Consider the following 18,050-nt stretch of genomic DNA (forward strand, 5'->3'; position numbering starts at 1 on the left):
AATGTAAAATTAAGATTCTAACATGCTTGCTTCAGCTCACATGTTGCAAATCCAAATTATACTGAAGTGGAGAAACAATTATAACTCTTCCTATCTAAAAAAGATGCTCTTCAACTAAACAATGGCTTTTCTGCTGATATCTGGTAAACACTATCTTCCACCTACCTTTCTGTCAGTACCATCTAGTTTTACTGACTCTATCACACTCCTTCCTCCATCAGTCCAGTACAGACGGCCACCAGTTTTATCCAGTGCTAGTCCATTAGGCCATGTAATGTTACTGCTTATGAGGACTTGTCGTCTAGATCCATCCATGGCTGCTCTTTCTATTTTTGGTCTATTGCCCCAATCTGTCCAGTACATGAACCTGCAGTGAGATTGTGGCTTATAAAATTCACAAGATAAAAATTTTTAAAAGTGTTATGAATGTAAGTTGAATATTTTTCAACAAAATTTAGATTTATGTCAATTTTCCTTACTTATAAGAGGACAAATGGAAAGCAATCCATGCTTTTTTCATTTTTCATTTAATGTAAGATTGTTGTAAATTTCCTATTTAAGTGGGTTAAAATACTGAATTCATAGTTCATGGGATATAATATAAATATATCTCTTTACCCATCTAAAGGATCTACAATAATATCCCTTGGTTTATCCAGACTGGTGTAGATCAGAATAGTTCTCATACTGCCATTCAGATTAGCTACTTCTATAAAGTCTGTATCCTGGTCTGTCCAGTATATCTTCCTTCCTATCCAGTCTACAGCTAGACCAACAGGAGATTCTACCTGATTACCTATCACTGTCTGCAAAATGTAAATAGGGATTTTCTTAAAACCTTTGATAAGTTTGTATTACAGATTTTTACAAAATTCATACTTAAATTCCTCATTCTCACTTCTTCTTCTTCTGGTATCCAGTTATCCATAACAAATTTGATGATTACTAACTGCTGCACATGCTTATTTAAATTAGCAAGAAAAGTAAATATTCAAGTAAACTCAGTTACTGAAGTTACCGTTTAATCATAAATGAAATGTAACCCAAGATGGTCCAACATGTGTAACATTGACTAACTACAAATAACAATGACATACCTTTTCATGCGTACCATTCCAATGAGCCTTCTTAATTACATTGAGATCTGTGTCCGTCCAGTATAGCATATCAGTCTTGGCATCAAAATCTAATCCTACTGCACTAATCACCTTGTTAAGTGGGATAACTACGTCAGTTTTATCTGGAGTATCAATGCTGATACGTCTCAAGTCAGAAACAGCAGAAAATACCAGGAAGTGGTTCATGCTCTCTACGCATGTTCTGTTGTCTTTTTTCAAATGTTGTCCTGTCAGACAACCACATGTGTAACCATGAAAATTAGGCAGGCAAAAATGACTGCACCCACCATTGTTTTTACCACAGATGTTGTGAACTGTAAAAAATACAACACAGATTGTGTTGGTTTATTAGCCTAAAGCCTTTAGACTTGGCATGTGACATTATCTTACATTTATCATATACAAAGTATAATTCAACAGAACGATATCACTTTCATTAGCTCTTATTAACAAGTAATACATCTATACATCTAAAATCTTCTGCAGTACAGGTTTCTCAATTTCTATGGCTTGCATTGAATACAATGAGTTTATAATGAACTGTACAAATAGTGGTTCTGTGTGCTATACAGTATATTGCATTGCTTATGGTCTGTTCCACTTGATTCATTTAAATCGAAATAGAAATCATAAAACCAACAGATATAAGTCTAAATTAGCTCAGTATAACATAAACTTACCTGGTGGTTGTCTTTGAGGATGAAATGTATGTATATCCATGGGGTAGTGTAACCTATTATGTACAGTTTCTACATCATTTCCAGTGAACTTGTTAGCTTTATTGATACTCTTAGTGTCCCAGTCTGTCCAGTAAAGCTCGTCCTCAAACAATGTCAGGGCAAATGGATGTGGCAGACCTGTAATAGTCAAATACAATTTGTCAACTGAATGGCTTTAATGTTGATTAATGTTATTGTTTAGTATGTAGCATGTACATAATAAATGAAAATCAATAAAATTTAATAAATCATTGGTTCCAGTTTAATGATTTACAAGCTGCTTCAGTGGTGTAATATCTATTTTGCCAGATTTATTTTGGACTTGACTTGATTATGAAACAGATTAGTGTTCGTTAATTTTGTTGTTACCTTTATTTACAGTAATGTTAAGCATCATTTTTGCAAAAATGAATAAAGAATATAATGCAAAAAATAAAATTTCACAACTTTAACAAAATGAGATTATTCTGAGGTGAACATATTTATAGAAAATAGTACCGTGAAATGCAAAGCATCACCTTGAACACTTAGAGTTTTTAATTCAGGTACAGAGAAAATTTAAGCACTAGTCATCTACCTTAGAAAGCTATACAGTTGAATTTTTCTCCCAAATAAAAGATTCACTGTATGTATAAAAAAATTCTCAGCAGTGGAACCACTTCTCTTAGCACCATCCAGATCTTTGCACTACATACCTCTATTGAGGACAGTTCTCCTGTTAGCACCATCCAGATCTGAGCACTCTATCACATGGTGTTTAGCATCAGCCCAGTACAGCTTGTCTGTTGTGTAGTCTATTGTCAGTCCATTGGGCCAAAACAACGACATGTTGGCTATGACATTCCGATAGCTACCATCCATACAGCTCGTTTCTATCTTAGGTGTGGTACCCCAGTCTGTCCAGAATATAGATCTGAAAAATTTTTTTGCATATCAATTAACAAAGTGCATTTCAATTTACAGTGGTAAATTATATAGAGAAAGTCTATACAGTGAAAAGTTGCCATAGTTTGGCCCTTCAACACTGTGGCTAATAGATTTTCCTAACTGTGAAGAATATATTATTTTTGTTGTAATTCTTTGTTGGATTTGTTTTTATTTGGTCTTTTTCACCAAGTCAAAGACTTGCAAATTTATTGTTTTGCAACAATTCTGATTTTGTTGTATAAGACATACCCTTTGCCAGGATGTGTAACTATTGCCCTCGGCTTCTCCAGATTTTCCCAAATCAACACTTTACGGTAAATTCCATCTAAATCTGTGATTTCTATTGTACCAGTCCCTGCATCAGTCCAAAACAGTAGATCATGGACCCAATCTACTGCTATTCCTCCTAAAATTAAATGATATACATAAAAAAAAAACCAAACGTATTAAATGTTTTATAAGTTTTTTCAGATGTGAAAGTAAATAAATTTAGATACAATCCTGTTAACTGATGGGAAAAAAAACTTTTTTTTATTCCCATTTATCAATCTTTTTGAGGTTACACCCACTTAAACCAAAAGCACATTTACTCAATATCGTTTCAATGACAAATTGTTGCTCTTTGTACACTTTTTCAATAAAAATACATACTGCTAAAGGAATTTATGGAGGAGGAAATAAAATTTAGCCAATCACATTTATATGATTCTTTTTTGAAGATAGTGTGAACAACCAAAATTTCTTTTAAACTCCACAAAAACAAAACAAATAAAGAGTCCCCATAAACCGTAAAAGAAATTGAAATATTGGCTTCAGGTGCAGATTGTCCCGTATCACTTAAATGGATGAATACCTGGACTTTCCAGACCATACTGGACAACTTCTTTTATCTCACTGCCATTAATGTAAGCCCTTTTTATTTTATCTAATGCCACATCAGACCAGAAGACATATCCCTTGTCAATATGAAAGTCCAATGCAATGGCATTCTGTAAACCCTGGAGTATTGAATCATACTCAGACTTGTCTGGAAGAACTTTCCTAATGTCTACTCTGTTTGCAAATATCAGGTAAGCTTTTCCACCTGAAAGATAACAGCAACACTGTAGAATATAGAATAGATACAAGTTGACTGCAATAGAGCAAGTCAATCAGACAAGGTTTGACAAGTACTTCAATTCAACATACACCATTTATCAAAACAAATGTGTATCTATAGAATAGTTAAGATGTTGACTGTTATTTATCCAAAATACTCACTTATTTATTTAGCACTTTTATGTAAAAAAAAATTATTTGTTCAAAACATTCACTAAACAAAACCAAATAACTATAAACCAGTGTACCAGAAGCCAAGGATAAAAACCCAAAATACCTAAGGCCTTGCATCCTCTTCCATCTGGCTTTAATTGATAACCAGGAACACAGGAACATTGATATGATCCAGGTATATTTTGACATTTCTGACTACAAGTCCCCTCAAAGTTACACTCATTAATGTCCTCACAAGTCCTCATGTCTGACTTGAGGTAGTAACCAGGGTGACAGTCACACCTCGCCTGTTGACCAATTATACGACACTTCTGGCTACACCCAGCATTGTCTTTGTCACATGTTGCAGGTAAATCTGGGACATGAAAGAACATGACATGAAAACTGTTTACCTATAAACTAATTTCAGATGTATGAGATGAAATTGAGCTAGGACACTAATATTCAGACTATTTTTATTTCTGACATATGATTTTGTGAACTTTGGACAGGTTTATGGTAAAAAGTAATTTTGAAAAGACGTCAGAAATTGATTGGTGATTATTTGCAATATACAAGTATATTTTACCCACATTTTCCTTTTAGAGTATTTCTTTCTAAGCTTCAACTACCAAATCAATTGATTCCTCAGAACAATATGTTTAAGCAAAGTTTAATCTAAGTAATAAAGGCATTTTAAGTGCATTTTTGTAGATCAATGACATACCACAGTTTTTTTCATCACTCATATCACCACAGTCGTTCTTTCCATCACATCGTTTCTTCATTGTGATACATCTATCATTCTCACAATGGAACTCACCGAAGCCACAATACACATTTCTATCTCCTGTAATCAAGGTAACATTCCATATTATGCTATACACATGTGCAGATTCAGCCAGGGGTGCATTTTGGAAAACATTTTTTTTCCTGCTGGAAATCTTAATTTTTCACAAATTCTACCCCCAATTTCTTGTGTTGTTTTGCTTAGCATTTAATTCGGTTTACCCCTCCCCTAACCTGAAATCCTGGATTCACCCCTGATACATCCTTTATCTTATCCACAGCAGCCAAATTATTTTTAATTTAATGACTTCACAATTTTATGAAACTACACAAAAAGATGACAGTGACAGAACATGACCTGAACCAGATTTGTGGTTTCATGCAGGATTACTTATGTGTCATGCTAGCTGTTGGTCAACAGATTACTATGGACAATTATAAAGAGGATTGGTGCATGATTTATTAAAAATAGCGACATTAACAATGACACCATTCACCCTTCATCTTTGAAATTTTGACATTGACACTCACCTTACTTTTGTTTCTTACCTTTAAAAAGTTTGACCTTGACGGCCTTGACATCCATAAACATCCCCAGGTCCCTGCTGTGCTGTTTAAGAAGTGTCACTTTGTTTTTCCCAGATCTTTTATCACATCGTTGAAGAGACATATCTTTCCAGTCAGACCAGTAAATATGGTTTCCTGAGGACAAAAGTTTTGAAGGTTAGCATAAAATTTCAGAAACTTTAGGCAATAATATATATTTTTTTTTTAATAGAATTAAAATTTCATTGTCTCCTAAACATTGTGGCTTTGTAATTCATAGTAAGACTTTTTTTTGTTTTGTCTGTAAAAAAAATCTTCTTCAGTAATTATGGCATGTCAAAATGGTAAAATACCAGTACTCTTCCACTGATAAAATACTTCAGTACTCCTCCACAGGTAAAATACCAGTACTCCTCCACTGGTAAAATACTCCAGTACCCCTCCACTGGTAAAATACCAGTATTCCTTCACTGGTAAAATACTCCAGTATCCCTCCACTGGTAAAATACTCCAGTACTCCTCCACTGGCAAAATTCAAGTACTCCAGGACTCCTCCACTGGTAAAATACTCAAGTACCTCTCAACTGGTAAAATACTCCAGTACTCCTCCACTGGCAAAATTCAAGTACTCCAGTAAAACCTGTCTAAACCAAACCCTTTAAAGACTGTTTTGTTCACATTAAACAAGTTTAATTGTTTACACAGGATCCTATTGTAGCTGACATACCACAACTTTAGATAATGTCTGGTTTGGACAGGTTACAGTTTATAAATAAAGATTAAACAAAGGAACACATACCCATCAAACTTAGCCCAAATATGTGAGGAATGTCTGTAGATATTACAATCTGTCTGTCTGTTCCATTCAAATTCATCCTTTCAATTCTTTGTTTCTTTGCATCCCCAAAATACAGCTTCCTCTCCACTTGATCTAAGGCTAGCCCATTTGGCCACTGTATGTCTGACTCTACTAGTGTCTGTCTATCTGTGCCATTATATCTAGCTCTTTCTATTTTTGGTTCTCTTCCCCAGTCACACCAATATATAAATCTAAAAATGAAATCAATTAAGTTTTGATACTGTAATACTTGCTAAATCTTTTCATTGATATTCCAGTTACTTAAAATTTTGCTTTCTTAAACAAAAAATCACTGGATAGATACAAGAAAATCTACAAGTTTACCATTGAGATCAAATCTTTCATTCTGAGTTCAATAACTTTATTTTACAGTGTCTTGTATGTTTTCACAGGTTTTTCCCTTCCTTGTTTTTCTTCTAACAATAACTTTTGCTAAGAATCACACAATTCATTACTTCTCTTTTAAAAGATTTGTACATATTTAAAATCTTTTATTTTAATTATTAACTACTATAGTTATGGCATATAGCATAATTGTAATTATTTTCATTAATGATCAATTTTAAACATTTTCTTAGGGTTCATAAAAAGACTATAAATGTATGTTTTTTCTAAACACTATAAAACATCTCATTCAAGCTAGTTGGTCCTCTCTATCATGCTGTAATCTATAATAATTACAGACAGACAGACAGACATTGATCTCAAATTGTGTAAACAACTCACTTTTCTACAGGATCAACAGTGATATCCCTGGGTTCATCTAGTTCTCCAGATAAGACAGTTATCTGACCAGAACCATCCAATCTAGCCTGTTCTATCTTGTTAGATCCTGTATCAGTCCAGAATATCACCTCATTAATCCAGTCAATAGCTATACCATCAGATGACTTAACTTCTCTTGATACAACTTTCTGATCTGAAAAGAAAATTTAAAGTATATGTAGTTATTTTTAGTCCTACCAGGGATTCAATAATATATTTTTCAAGAAGCAAATAAAACTATGTAACATTATTTTTTCCTTTAAATAACCATTGTAAACTAAAACTAAAACTAATATTCTGACTCTATCACTATTTTGTTATGCAAGGCTCCTCCCATTTTTTCTACAAATTAACCCATTTTTGATGATAATAAACTTCTTTGAAAATACATGAGTACCATACAAATAATCTACCCTTTATCATATACCTATTATTAAAATTCATTTAAAGAAATTTCATGCATATGTATCAAATGCAAGTTCTGTCTTTTAAAGGGTGATATATCTTCATTCTCCTAACCTAACCCTGGTACAAATTCTCCCTACCTGATCCATCAAGGTAAGCTGAGTTTATAGTATTGAGTTCTTGATCACTCCAATAGACCATGTTAGTTACTGGATTATAGTCCAATGCTATTACTTTCTCCACACCTTTTAGTGGTATTTTAACATCAGGATGATTAGCCATACTTAATGCAATCTTTCTAATATTTTGTCCCTGAGCATAAATAAGTACTTCTTCACCTGAAACAATATGAACAATAACTCCTATAGTGTACAATTTTAATAAAATGTAAATTGAGAAACTTCCATTATTTTTGTTTATTGATTTACATATATCCTAAAGACTTAGTTTGCCAATTCAAGCCTCACATGCAGTTTGTAGATCTAATTAGTGAAGTATGTACAAATATTTATTGATGATATTGGAACCATCAAGATTTAAAACAACAGCCTTGGTAAGGCACATGATATACTAATCTCTCCTCTGTTTGATGTTGAAAATTTCCACAATGACAAACATTGTATAAAAATCCCTAAAAAAAATTTCTGAGTAATAAATGTGGACATCCATAAAAAAATTGACATATTTGACATTTTTCCCTATCAGTATAACTGACAACTTGATATTGGCCTACCAAATATCTTAATTCTTACTTACCGGTAATTTAAAAAAGAGAAAAGTACGCATATTTCTCACAACAGAAGTTTCTTTTATGAGAAAAACATGTATGTATATACCAATATAAATAATAAATTTTCTACAAGATATTTAAATGTAATATTTAAAGAAAGACAATAACATCAGAATCCAACTTGATATTTACCATGAGAAAAACATTTTACATTCAACATCAAAGGACATTATTACCATCTATGGGAAACAGTCCTAACATTGTATATTTTATAATGACTTCTTGACATATGTCTATGGGAAACAGTCCTAACATTGTATATTTTATGATGATGTCTTGACATATGTCTGTGGGAAACAGTCCTAACATTGTATATTTTATAATGACTTCTTGACATATGTCTATGGGAAACAGTCCTAACATTGTATATTTTATAATGACTTCTTGACATATGTCCATGGGAAACAGTCCTAACATTGTATATTTTATAATGACTTCTTGACATATGTCTATGGGAAACAGTCCTAACATTGTATATTTTATGATGATGTCTTGACATATGTCTGTGGGAAACAGTCCTAACATTGTATATTTTATGATGACTTCTTGACATATATCTATGGGAAACAGTCCTAACATTGTATATTATGTTGATAACTTCTTGACATATGAAAGATCAATTGACAAAACCAAGGACTACAGAGTTCTTTAAGTTACATCTGTCATTTTCAGAAATGTAACTATTTGTAAGTTTGATACTGACCACCCTTTAACAAGTCAAAGGACTTCAAGGATCTTCTTTCCTTTAGACAAAGTTTTTGAAAACTAAACTGAATTTTTTCTCTTTTCCAGAAGTTAAACCTTATTATGTATATAAACCCTTTAGAAGTACCTATACTTGATCACCTAATTATATATATAAACCCTTTAGAAGTACCTATACTTGATCACCCTGTAATGTACTTTCATTTTCACTTCATGTGAGAACTTCAGATACTTTTGAGTACTTAAAACATTTTATTCCTAAGAGAAACTAAGATAATCATTACAGTCCCAAACTTTATAACTACAAGGGTGTACCAGACAGATATTAATATAAATAACCAAGTTCACAGATTAAATTCAGAAATTTGGAGAAAAAAAATCCACGTTTCAAAGCTTAAAATTTTTATGCAGAATTTGTGTGAGTGGACTTTTTGTGCTCTAATGAAACCAGTATAAACCTTACTAAACATGTCTCAAGCCAAGTCAAGTCAGTACATGTAAAACAACAGTAAAACATAAGCCTGGCAGAGCTTTTTAAACCAGACATGTTTGAAAGCTCCTTCAAAAAGTTTCAATGCCTTTAGAACCTGTTTTAACCAAAGCCTTGATTAGCCAAGACAATCCTTTAGTTTAAATAAGGTTTTGTTTGGAGAGTTTTTACTGCAATACAACATTCATTCAGCTAAAAATTTCAAAATACTCTATAAATAGGATTGAGTACTATTAGTGTCATAGCTTCCTGGAAAAAAATGAAAGATTAGACATTTAATAATTTTAAGTATTTCCTTAACCTCACCCCTTCAATTGTCATCATCTAAGATTTTTCAAGTACATGTATCTAGTCATGTGACTTTTACATGCTATTACCATACTTTTGTTTTCCATGTCATAACATTCATACATTTTCTTTAATGTTTTAGACAAATTTGAAAAAAAAACAAATCTATGAAAAAATTTAATCCAGTTGACCATTCTGTTTCTGGTACAAATAAACAAGTAACTTTCAATGATATAAAGTATAGTATATAAGTAGCAATTTTTATAAAAATCAGACAGGAGGTGATTCATGCATGTCAAAAACCAATCGTTCTTTGTGCAATTAACTGTCAACAATTCACACATGAAATAAATTCTGTACTTTCACTCTCAAATGTTCTTTCACTGTAATGTCAAAACACCTTTTTTATGATGTTTGGAATACCAATCTGCTGATCACATTATCTTCACTTTATATGATAAAAAAGATAACCAATTAGTTATTGTGAATTACTAAAAAGTAATTACTCATGTCGACTTGTGCTCAAAACAATTTACACACACTCCTTAAGTCTTCTTCAACACTCATAATCACATTTTGGTTTTTCCACTTTTCCAATTAATTACACTAGTTACTACTAGTAGTAATTCACAAGCTGCACAGAAAGTTAATTTGACCAAGTTAACAAATTTTAGCTTCAGTCTCCCTGTTATGCTTGCATGAAATGCAAAAAAAAATGTTTTTTAAGAAAAGAAACCACTCATTGAACTAAATATTATGCTATGTCCTAATTAATTTAACAAGAAATTACTTTCAGGGCTAAATTTGATATTAACAGAAAGAAACACTGACTTTATTTTGAAGCAATGTTTGACATTATACTATGAAGTCTTACCACAATTTTGTTCATCTGATGAATCACCACAGTCATCAAATGTATTGCACTTTTTCTCAAGAGGTATACACTTTCCTGTTCCACAGCTGAAAAATCCAGCACCACACTTAATCTCTCCATTACCGATCTCTGTAAAATACAGAAATACCAATAAATGTTTTATTTAAACAAAAACATATGAATAAAATATCTTATTGAGTCTTGACATCTACACATTGTTCTAGACATCCACACTCTGCGCTAGAGATCTACACATTGTCCTAGACATCTGTACTCTGTACTAGAGATCTACACATTGTACATTGTACCAGGCATCTACACATTGTACTAGAAATCTACACATTGTACCAGACATTTACACAGTGTACTGGTCTAGTCATATACACACTGTACTAGACATTTACACATTGTACTAGACATCTACACATTGTACTTGTCATATACACATTGTACCAGAAATCTACACATTGTACTAGACATCTACACATTGTACCAGACATCTACACATTGTCCTAGACATCTACACATTGTACTTGTCATATACACATTGTACCAGACATCTACACATTGTCCTAGACATCTACACATTGTACTTGTCATATACACATTGTACCAGACATCTACACATTGTACTAGACATCTACACATTGTACCAGACATCTACACATTGTACTAGACATCTACACATTGTACCAGACATCTACACACTGTACTAGACATTTACATATTGTACCAGACATCTACACATTGTACCAGACATCTACACATTGTACTAGACATCTACACATTGTACTAGACATCTACACACTGTACTAGACATTTACATATTGTACCAGACATCTACACATTGTACTAGACATCTACACATTGTACCAGACATCTACACATTGTACTAGACATCTACACATTGTACTATACATCTACACATTGTACCAGACATCTACACATTGTACTAGACATCTACACATTGTACTAGACATCTACACATTTTACCAGACATCTACACATTGTACCAGACATCTACACATTACACATTGTACCCATTTCTTTCTAATCAAATTAATAACATGATAGACATGTGAACCTTGAAGTTCGAGACTTAAAGACAGAAGGACAAGATAAAAAAAAAATAGATCTTACTTTCAAAGGAAGGCAGAATCATAATACTGATGAACCTTGATGTGTCAAACTCAGAAGAGTCAAAATCTAGGATAACTCGAACTAATTTTACAGTCCCAGCCGAAGTCCCCTAACTCCAATACAATTTTACCTCAGATGACTCAAAATCTTGGAAACTTGATGTTTTCAATCAGTTCCCTCGAAAGGACTTCGAGAGAAATTTATCCTGATGTCTCAAAGTCATTCAATTTGTCTGAAAACTGAATATTTTATTTCAAACCATGGTTGAATTTTTTTTTACAATTAGTATTTAATTATGTGTAATTACACATTGACACTCTTTTTATGACCTCATTTGTGTATTTAATTTATCCAATATAGCTTGTGTAGAGAAAAGAAACAAATTTTATTGATTGCACATTAGAATTTAGCCTAACAGTGATATCAGGTACTTTGATGATATAAAAATTTTACAGATGAATTGTTCAATAGTATCAAAACATTTAATTACACATCAAACAGACGATGTATTTAAACATCTACATTTATTCCACTAGTGAATCTGAAATTTTTTCATAGTAGTGTTGAGCACATTGTTTGATGATTCTCTGATTGTGAGTCATTTGACCATAGTATTGTAGAGCACATGGTTTAAAGATTTTCTGATTGTAATTCATTTGATCGTAGTATTGTAGAGTACATACTTTGACAATTCTCTGACTGAGAGTCACTTGATCGTAGCATTGTTTGATGATCCTCCTGATTTTGATTGATTTAAAACAGCATGTTATGTACTAATGATGTTTTCGATGTCGAAAAAATAAAGAGGAATTTTCTTTAAAACACTCTTTTCATTCAGTATTTACAGTATGATATACAATAGAAGGTAAACAGATTTTGTGGAGTGATGAAGCACTCAGTTTTTTGTCGTTTAGATAAAAACACACTAACCATTTATGATGACAAGGTTTGGAAAACCCCCAATTGATATAAAAATTCACATGCTATGATTCCTTTTGTGTTATTTTTTTCTTGTTTATTTTTACAGTAATAACTGAAGCAAAACCAAATGCAATCAATGATATATAACATATACCATGATGCCAAGCATTATGGAGATATCATCATCCTTATGGTGTCTATACCAACCACATCCTGTATGTGCTGATCCAATAACCCATCTTTATCTACCACATCCTTTATGTGCCTGATCTGACAACAGATCTATACCAAAAACATCATTCACATTCCTGATCCAATGAAAGATCTTTACCTACTACATCTTTTATAAGCCTGGACAAATAACAGATCTATACCTACCAGAACTTGCACTTGAACCAATAACAGATAAATAACTACAACATCATTCACATGCCTGATCCAATGACAGATCTATATGTACCACATCCTTTATGTGATTAATCTGATAACAGACCTTTACCTACCACATCCTTTTTAAGCCTGATCCAATGACAGATCTATATGTACCCCATCCTTTATGTGATTAATCTGAGAACAGACCTTTACCTACCATATCTTTTTTACACCTGATCAAATGAGAGGTCTATACGTACCACATCCTTTCTCATCACTGTTGTCAGGACAGTCACTGACACCATCACAACGTTTGGATCTGCTGATGCAGGCACCTGTATCACATCTGAACTGGTTCCGGTTACAAGATGCGTAGGCTGTTAAAAAACAGAATTAGACAATCAATTGGGTAATCCTGTGATCTGCAGATCTATAAATAAATTCAGGAATGTAACTTTTGGTTTGCTATAATGATAAATTTGAAGCCTGCAATTAACTTGAATGTCAATTTCTATATTTAACAATAATTATTACATCATTGTAGGATGATTTGCAGACACTTTGATCTGAGTGAAATATTACATTAATATTAAAGAAGAAACTCCACAGAATAATAAGTTATCAATTTTTCAATTAAGAAATTCATTCAACTCTTCAAAAGGAATACTTAATTACATGTAAATTTAATGATATAAAAACTAGGCATAATTTTCTTGATAATACATGTATATGTTTTACCTTGGCACAATTTTTTAAACATTTTTTTTTTTAGATTTTTCAGTCTATTAACATATTGTACATGTGTGTGCTTACTCACATGACATAACTGTCTTTAATACTTGTCTTTACTTTCAGAAAAGAAATTTTACTAACAGGTAACTTTCAACTCAAAATTACAAAGACCCATTCTATGAGAATTCATATAGTAATCAATTCTTAAGGGACAATTTTCAGTCTAATTGTATAAACAGCCATTGACCTTTCCCAAACAATGCTTTGAATTAAGTTGAGGAGGGTATTAAACTAATAATAATAGGACAAAACATGCATGATAAAATGCTTTGCAGGGCAAAGTTTGATATGACCACAGAAGTCAAGTAAGGACACCTCTTAATTTAGATTGGGATTTACAAGATCATGCCCAGAATGAAAGTGGTCAAAAAACTTTAAAGTTTGTATTTAAGCAGATGAAATAAGAAATTTGAAAATTGAAGAAAATGTTTATTTCTATCCCCTCTTTTAAGGCAGTTGTATAAAAATGGAATGCCTGACAATGGAAGCCTAACAAATTTTTATTTTGTTAACTAAAGATATACTAGCAGGAAATATTGATTTTTTTTTTTCAATATCATTATAAAACTTGCATGATTTTTAAACTGAAGCACTGCTGCTCTTTTACGGAAACATTTTTGCGAACTTATTTATATCACCTATTTGTCTCCATAACTTATTTTTAGATTTTCTAATTTCTTATTTGACCAATATTAAGACACATACTACAGTTCTGTTCATCCATCAGATTGGCACAGTCAGTAACATCATCACACACCCAGCTCATCGCTATACATGAACCATCACCACAATCATACTCATCTGAGGCGCAGTCTGAGGTCTCTATAAGTTAATAAACAAAGCATAATCAGCATTCAGTAAAATCAAAACATAAATTGATTCATTGAACATATTTGAAATCTTGGTAATCATGCACAAATTTCAATTTTACGATTAAAAAGGTTTTTTTTTCTACTCACTGGCAGTTTTAGCATTTAATTTTGAGGTGCACTCATGCTTACATGTCAGTGTTAATATCTAGGAGCTGATATTGTTTTCAAAGTTAAAAGAAATTTAGAAACTTTTCTTTATTTTTTCCCTGTTTTATTAGGAAATAAACAACTTCCTTTTTCACAGAGGTACCCTACAATTGCACTTGTACAAAACAATCCATTGATTCAGCATCTCCCTACCACAGAGTAATTCATCCTCTCCCCCGTCACAATCCTGTTTTCCATCACATCTCATTTTCACTGGAATACAACTGCCTGATTGTAAACATGTAAACTCAGACTGACTACAGAAAATCTGCTCATCATCTGTAACAAAATAAAAACACTGAAGTATGTTACTATCCCAATAATAACAATGAAGTATGTTACTATCCCAATAATAACACTGAAGTATGTTACTATCCCAATAATAACAATGAAGTATGTTACTATCCCAATAATAACACTGAAGTATGTTACTATCCCAATAATAACAATGAAGTATGTTACTATCCCAATAATAACTTAACAATCCTATTGTAATACTATAGGTAACTATTTTCCTACATGCATCTTCCATATCTGAATTTCACACTGATTTCACTGATCTTTTCTTATGCTGTTTATTTTTGTCATAGTAAAATATAAGATTTAATGTTGATTAGCTAAACTCGATTATTTTTTTTATTATTAGTTCATTATTATTAAGCGACTCTAAGTAAGGGAGACAATTCATGAAGACTTACTACACTCCTCCTCATCACTGCCGTCAGAACAGTCCAGTTTTGTGTTACATTTCCATTCTTTAGGGATACAGCTGGTTTTGTCTTTACACTCAAACTGGTGTTCATTACATTCAACAGCTTAAAACAAAGAATACAAATCAGGTAAAATAGTATAATCCAATTCATCTTAAAAGGTGCAATATAAACTTCTTAACAAAGCTTCATGAACAATACTACTCAATTCTAGGTATGAATGTGTTTTTGGTGTTTTGTTTTGTTCTGTTTTTTTTTTTTTTTTGTATTTAAGCACTTTCTTCTCAGCTTACCTTATATCTTTGTTTTTATTGACTGATTTATTGAATGTATTTTAACCTCTTATGGTAAATATTTCATGCAATTCAGGACAAGATCTTTTTATCAATCAAATAGACTCTGTTTTGTACAAGTATAACATGCTGAGCCAGATTTTTAATGAGCTAGCATGTGACCCCACTCGTACACATAATTCTGATGTCAAGACATCTTGTTTTGATACTGAATATGTTAATTAGTCCATGATTTAATACTTCAGTAGACTCTGTGTGGTGATTTTTTTCTATGTTTCCCAACTTCTGTAGACTCTACTGCTAGATTTTTATTATCTTTAATCTGTACTTCTTGTATTGTCTGTCTTTGTTCTCTTGACTTTGTTTTACCAATTGGATGTGAAAATTCAGAGCTGTTCCATCGATGTTTTCCTTGTATTTATTACCTAAAAAACTTAAACGTACCACAATTCATTTCATCTTCACCAAGTTTACAATCAGGGTCATGGTCACATTTCCAGTGTAAAGGGATACAACTACCATCACTGCAGGAAAATTGGCCGGCACTACAGTTTTTTGAAGCTGGAATGAAAATATAAATATGAAATAGTTTTGCAATCAGCTAATTATTTATTTCTACTGTGGAGACTGTTAAATTCTTTTATTTAGTCACTAGCAAAATAAAAAAAAACTTCATATATATTCAACTTCCATGACTGTAGAATTGCAATGGTTAGCTTTTTGCAATGAAAAAAAAAACTGTTTCTCTAATTCATAAGGATGTCAGAAACTTTGTTAGGAGTTTTCTGTTTTTTCCAAAGGACATTTTCATTGCAGGTGTATTAAATGCAAGGGTCATCAATTCAGAATAGGGAATCCCTAAAATTCTGTTGTCACAAAGAATTTCAATTCATCTTATCAATATCAGATAAACAAGAGGAATCACACATGGAGTCATTTTTTTCTCTTTCAAACCTATCATAAACATATATGGTAAAAAAAAAAGAATGAAGACTACCTTATACTCTGTATATCTTTAAGCAATTTAACTTCTGTAGATCAATATGTGATAAAATAAGTTTTCTCTAGGTGCTTTCAACAAATTGCAGAATCGAATGCATATCTTTTAGTTATACAATAAGGCCATTTAAAGTCTGTTTTGTAAGCATTAGCAATCGATCCTAAGTGAGAAGTACTATTTTTAACACTATTTAGATACAGCTAACTGCTATTGTATTGATAAATGTTTTAAGTAGCAAACTTAAGTGGTTTTGGCAGGATGATGACATGCAATTCAAACTCAAATTTGAATTTTCAGAAGAAAATTTTAATGGCTAAGCATCTATAAATTTAAAATCCCATGGAACTATGAAAATTGATGCCTGTATATTGGAGTACTCTCTCAGTATTGGTAATGACCTAACTACACTATACTGTCACTCTTAACCTGCATGTATGTTGGCATTATAGAAACACCCGTATAATAAGTAAAAAGTGATACACAGTCATCTTAATGGCATCATTAACTTACGACAACTGAGTTCATCGCTATCATCACCGCAGTCATTGTCACCATCACACAGCCATTCTAGTTTAACACATCGCTGGTTGTTACATGTAAAATGGTTGGGCAAGCATGTTTGATCTGGAACAATAAAACACATAACATCAATCTAAAAATGTTAATTTAGTTATTTGCAGCTGGTACTGGTAAGACTAAGAGTCCCTAAAGATTTCAGTACCAGTCTTTGTAAGAATCATGCAAATTCTGTATTATGTGATACACCCCGAAAAAGGCTACATATTTTTATTTTTGTTATTAAGATGCTTTATAGGTCTATATGATATAATGTATAATCAGATGTTCCAATCTGCTCTAAGGAGATAATCCACATTGAAAATCCAAAAGTTTCTATTGTTTTTTAGTGTAATTTACTGAGTTTTCTCCCTCTAATTCTACGTTCTAAAGTACAATCTATGTAACTTTTATCTCCTATGAACAAGGGTTATATGAAAATCCACGTTAATTTCTGTTTAGTATGGTATTTTACACAAATATCAAAACTAAAAATATGTAGCCTTTCCATCCATGAATTACATATTGCATATCCTTAGCTGGTGTTACTGAAATGTTTACTTAAGAGATATAAAAACTTGTTGGTAATTTAATGTAACCACAAGGCTTGAGAAATGTTACCTACATTTTGATAAGCTATTTCAATATTTCAGTAGTCTAAATCATACAAATAGTATCACTGTTATATGCAACAATGAAAGCACTTGAGAAATTATCTTCAA

At 32.1% G+C, this 18,050-nt stretch overlaps 1 protein-coding gene across 1 annotated transcript in view; it reads right to left on the reverse strand.

Moving 5' to 3' along the window:
- LOC148609563 (low-density lipoprotein receptor-related protein 4-like) overlaps positions 1-18,050 on the reverse strand; it is a 65,745-nt gene that overhangs the window by 18,277 nt on the left and 29,418 nt on the right. Inside the window, exons 3-22 of the mRNA XM_088596474.1 lie at positions 17,284-17,397; positions 16,218-16,334; positions 15,469-15,585; positions 14,924-15,049; positions 14,457-14,573; positions 13,220-13,336; positions 10,527-10,655; positions 7,520-7,717; positions 6,936-7,128; positions 6,150-6,400; positions 5,354-5,506; positions 4,743-4,865; positions 4,140-4,391; positions 3,618-3,848; positions 3,014-3,170; positions 2,533-2,750; positions 1,799-1,975; positions 1,098-1,432; positions 619-806; positions 166-367 (exon numbers count right to left, since the gene is read on the reverse strand). Coding sequence (XP_088452600.1) covers positions 166-367; positions 619-806; positions 1,098-1,432; positions 1,799-1,975; positions 2,533-2,750; positions 3,014-3,170; positions 3,618-3,848; positions 4,140-4,391; positions 4,743-4,865; positions 5,354-5,506; positions 6,150-6,400; positions 6,936-7,128; positions 7,520-7,717; positions 10,527-10,655; positions 13,220-13,336; positions 14,457-14,573; positions 14,924-15,049; positions 15,469-15,585; positions 16,218-16,334; positions 17,284-17,397 — 3,515 coding nt within the window. The remainder of the gene's footprint in view (positions 1-165; positions 368-618; positions 807-1,097; positions 1,433-1,798; positions 1,976-2,532; positions 2,751-3,013; positions 3,171-3,617; positions 3,849-4,139; positions 4,392-4,742; positions 4,866-5,353; positions 5,507-6,149; positions 6,401-6,935; positions 7,129-7,519; positions 7,718-10,526; positions 10,656-13,219; positions 13,337-14,456; positions 14,574-14,923; positions 15,050-15,468; positions 15,586-16,217; positions 16,335-17,283; positions 17,398-18,050) is intronic.

The sequence above is a fragment of the Perna viridis genome, chromosome 8 (genome assembly GCF_037379345.1).
Source record: "Perna viridis isolate PV_CMFRI_1.1 ecotype Kerala chromosome 8, ASM3737934v1, whole genome shotgun sequence".
Classification (NCBI taxonomy): Eukaryota; Metazoa; Mollusca; class Bivalvia; order Mytilida; family Mytilidae; genus Perna; species Perna viridis.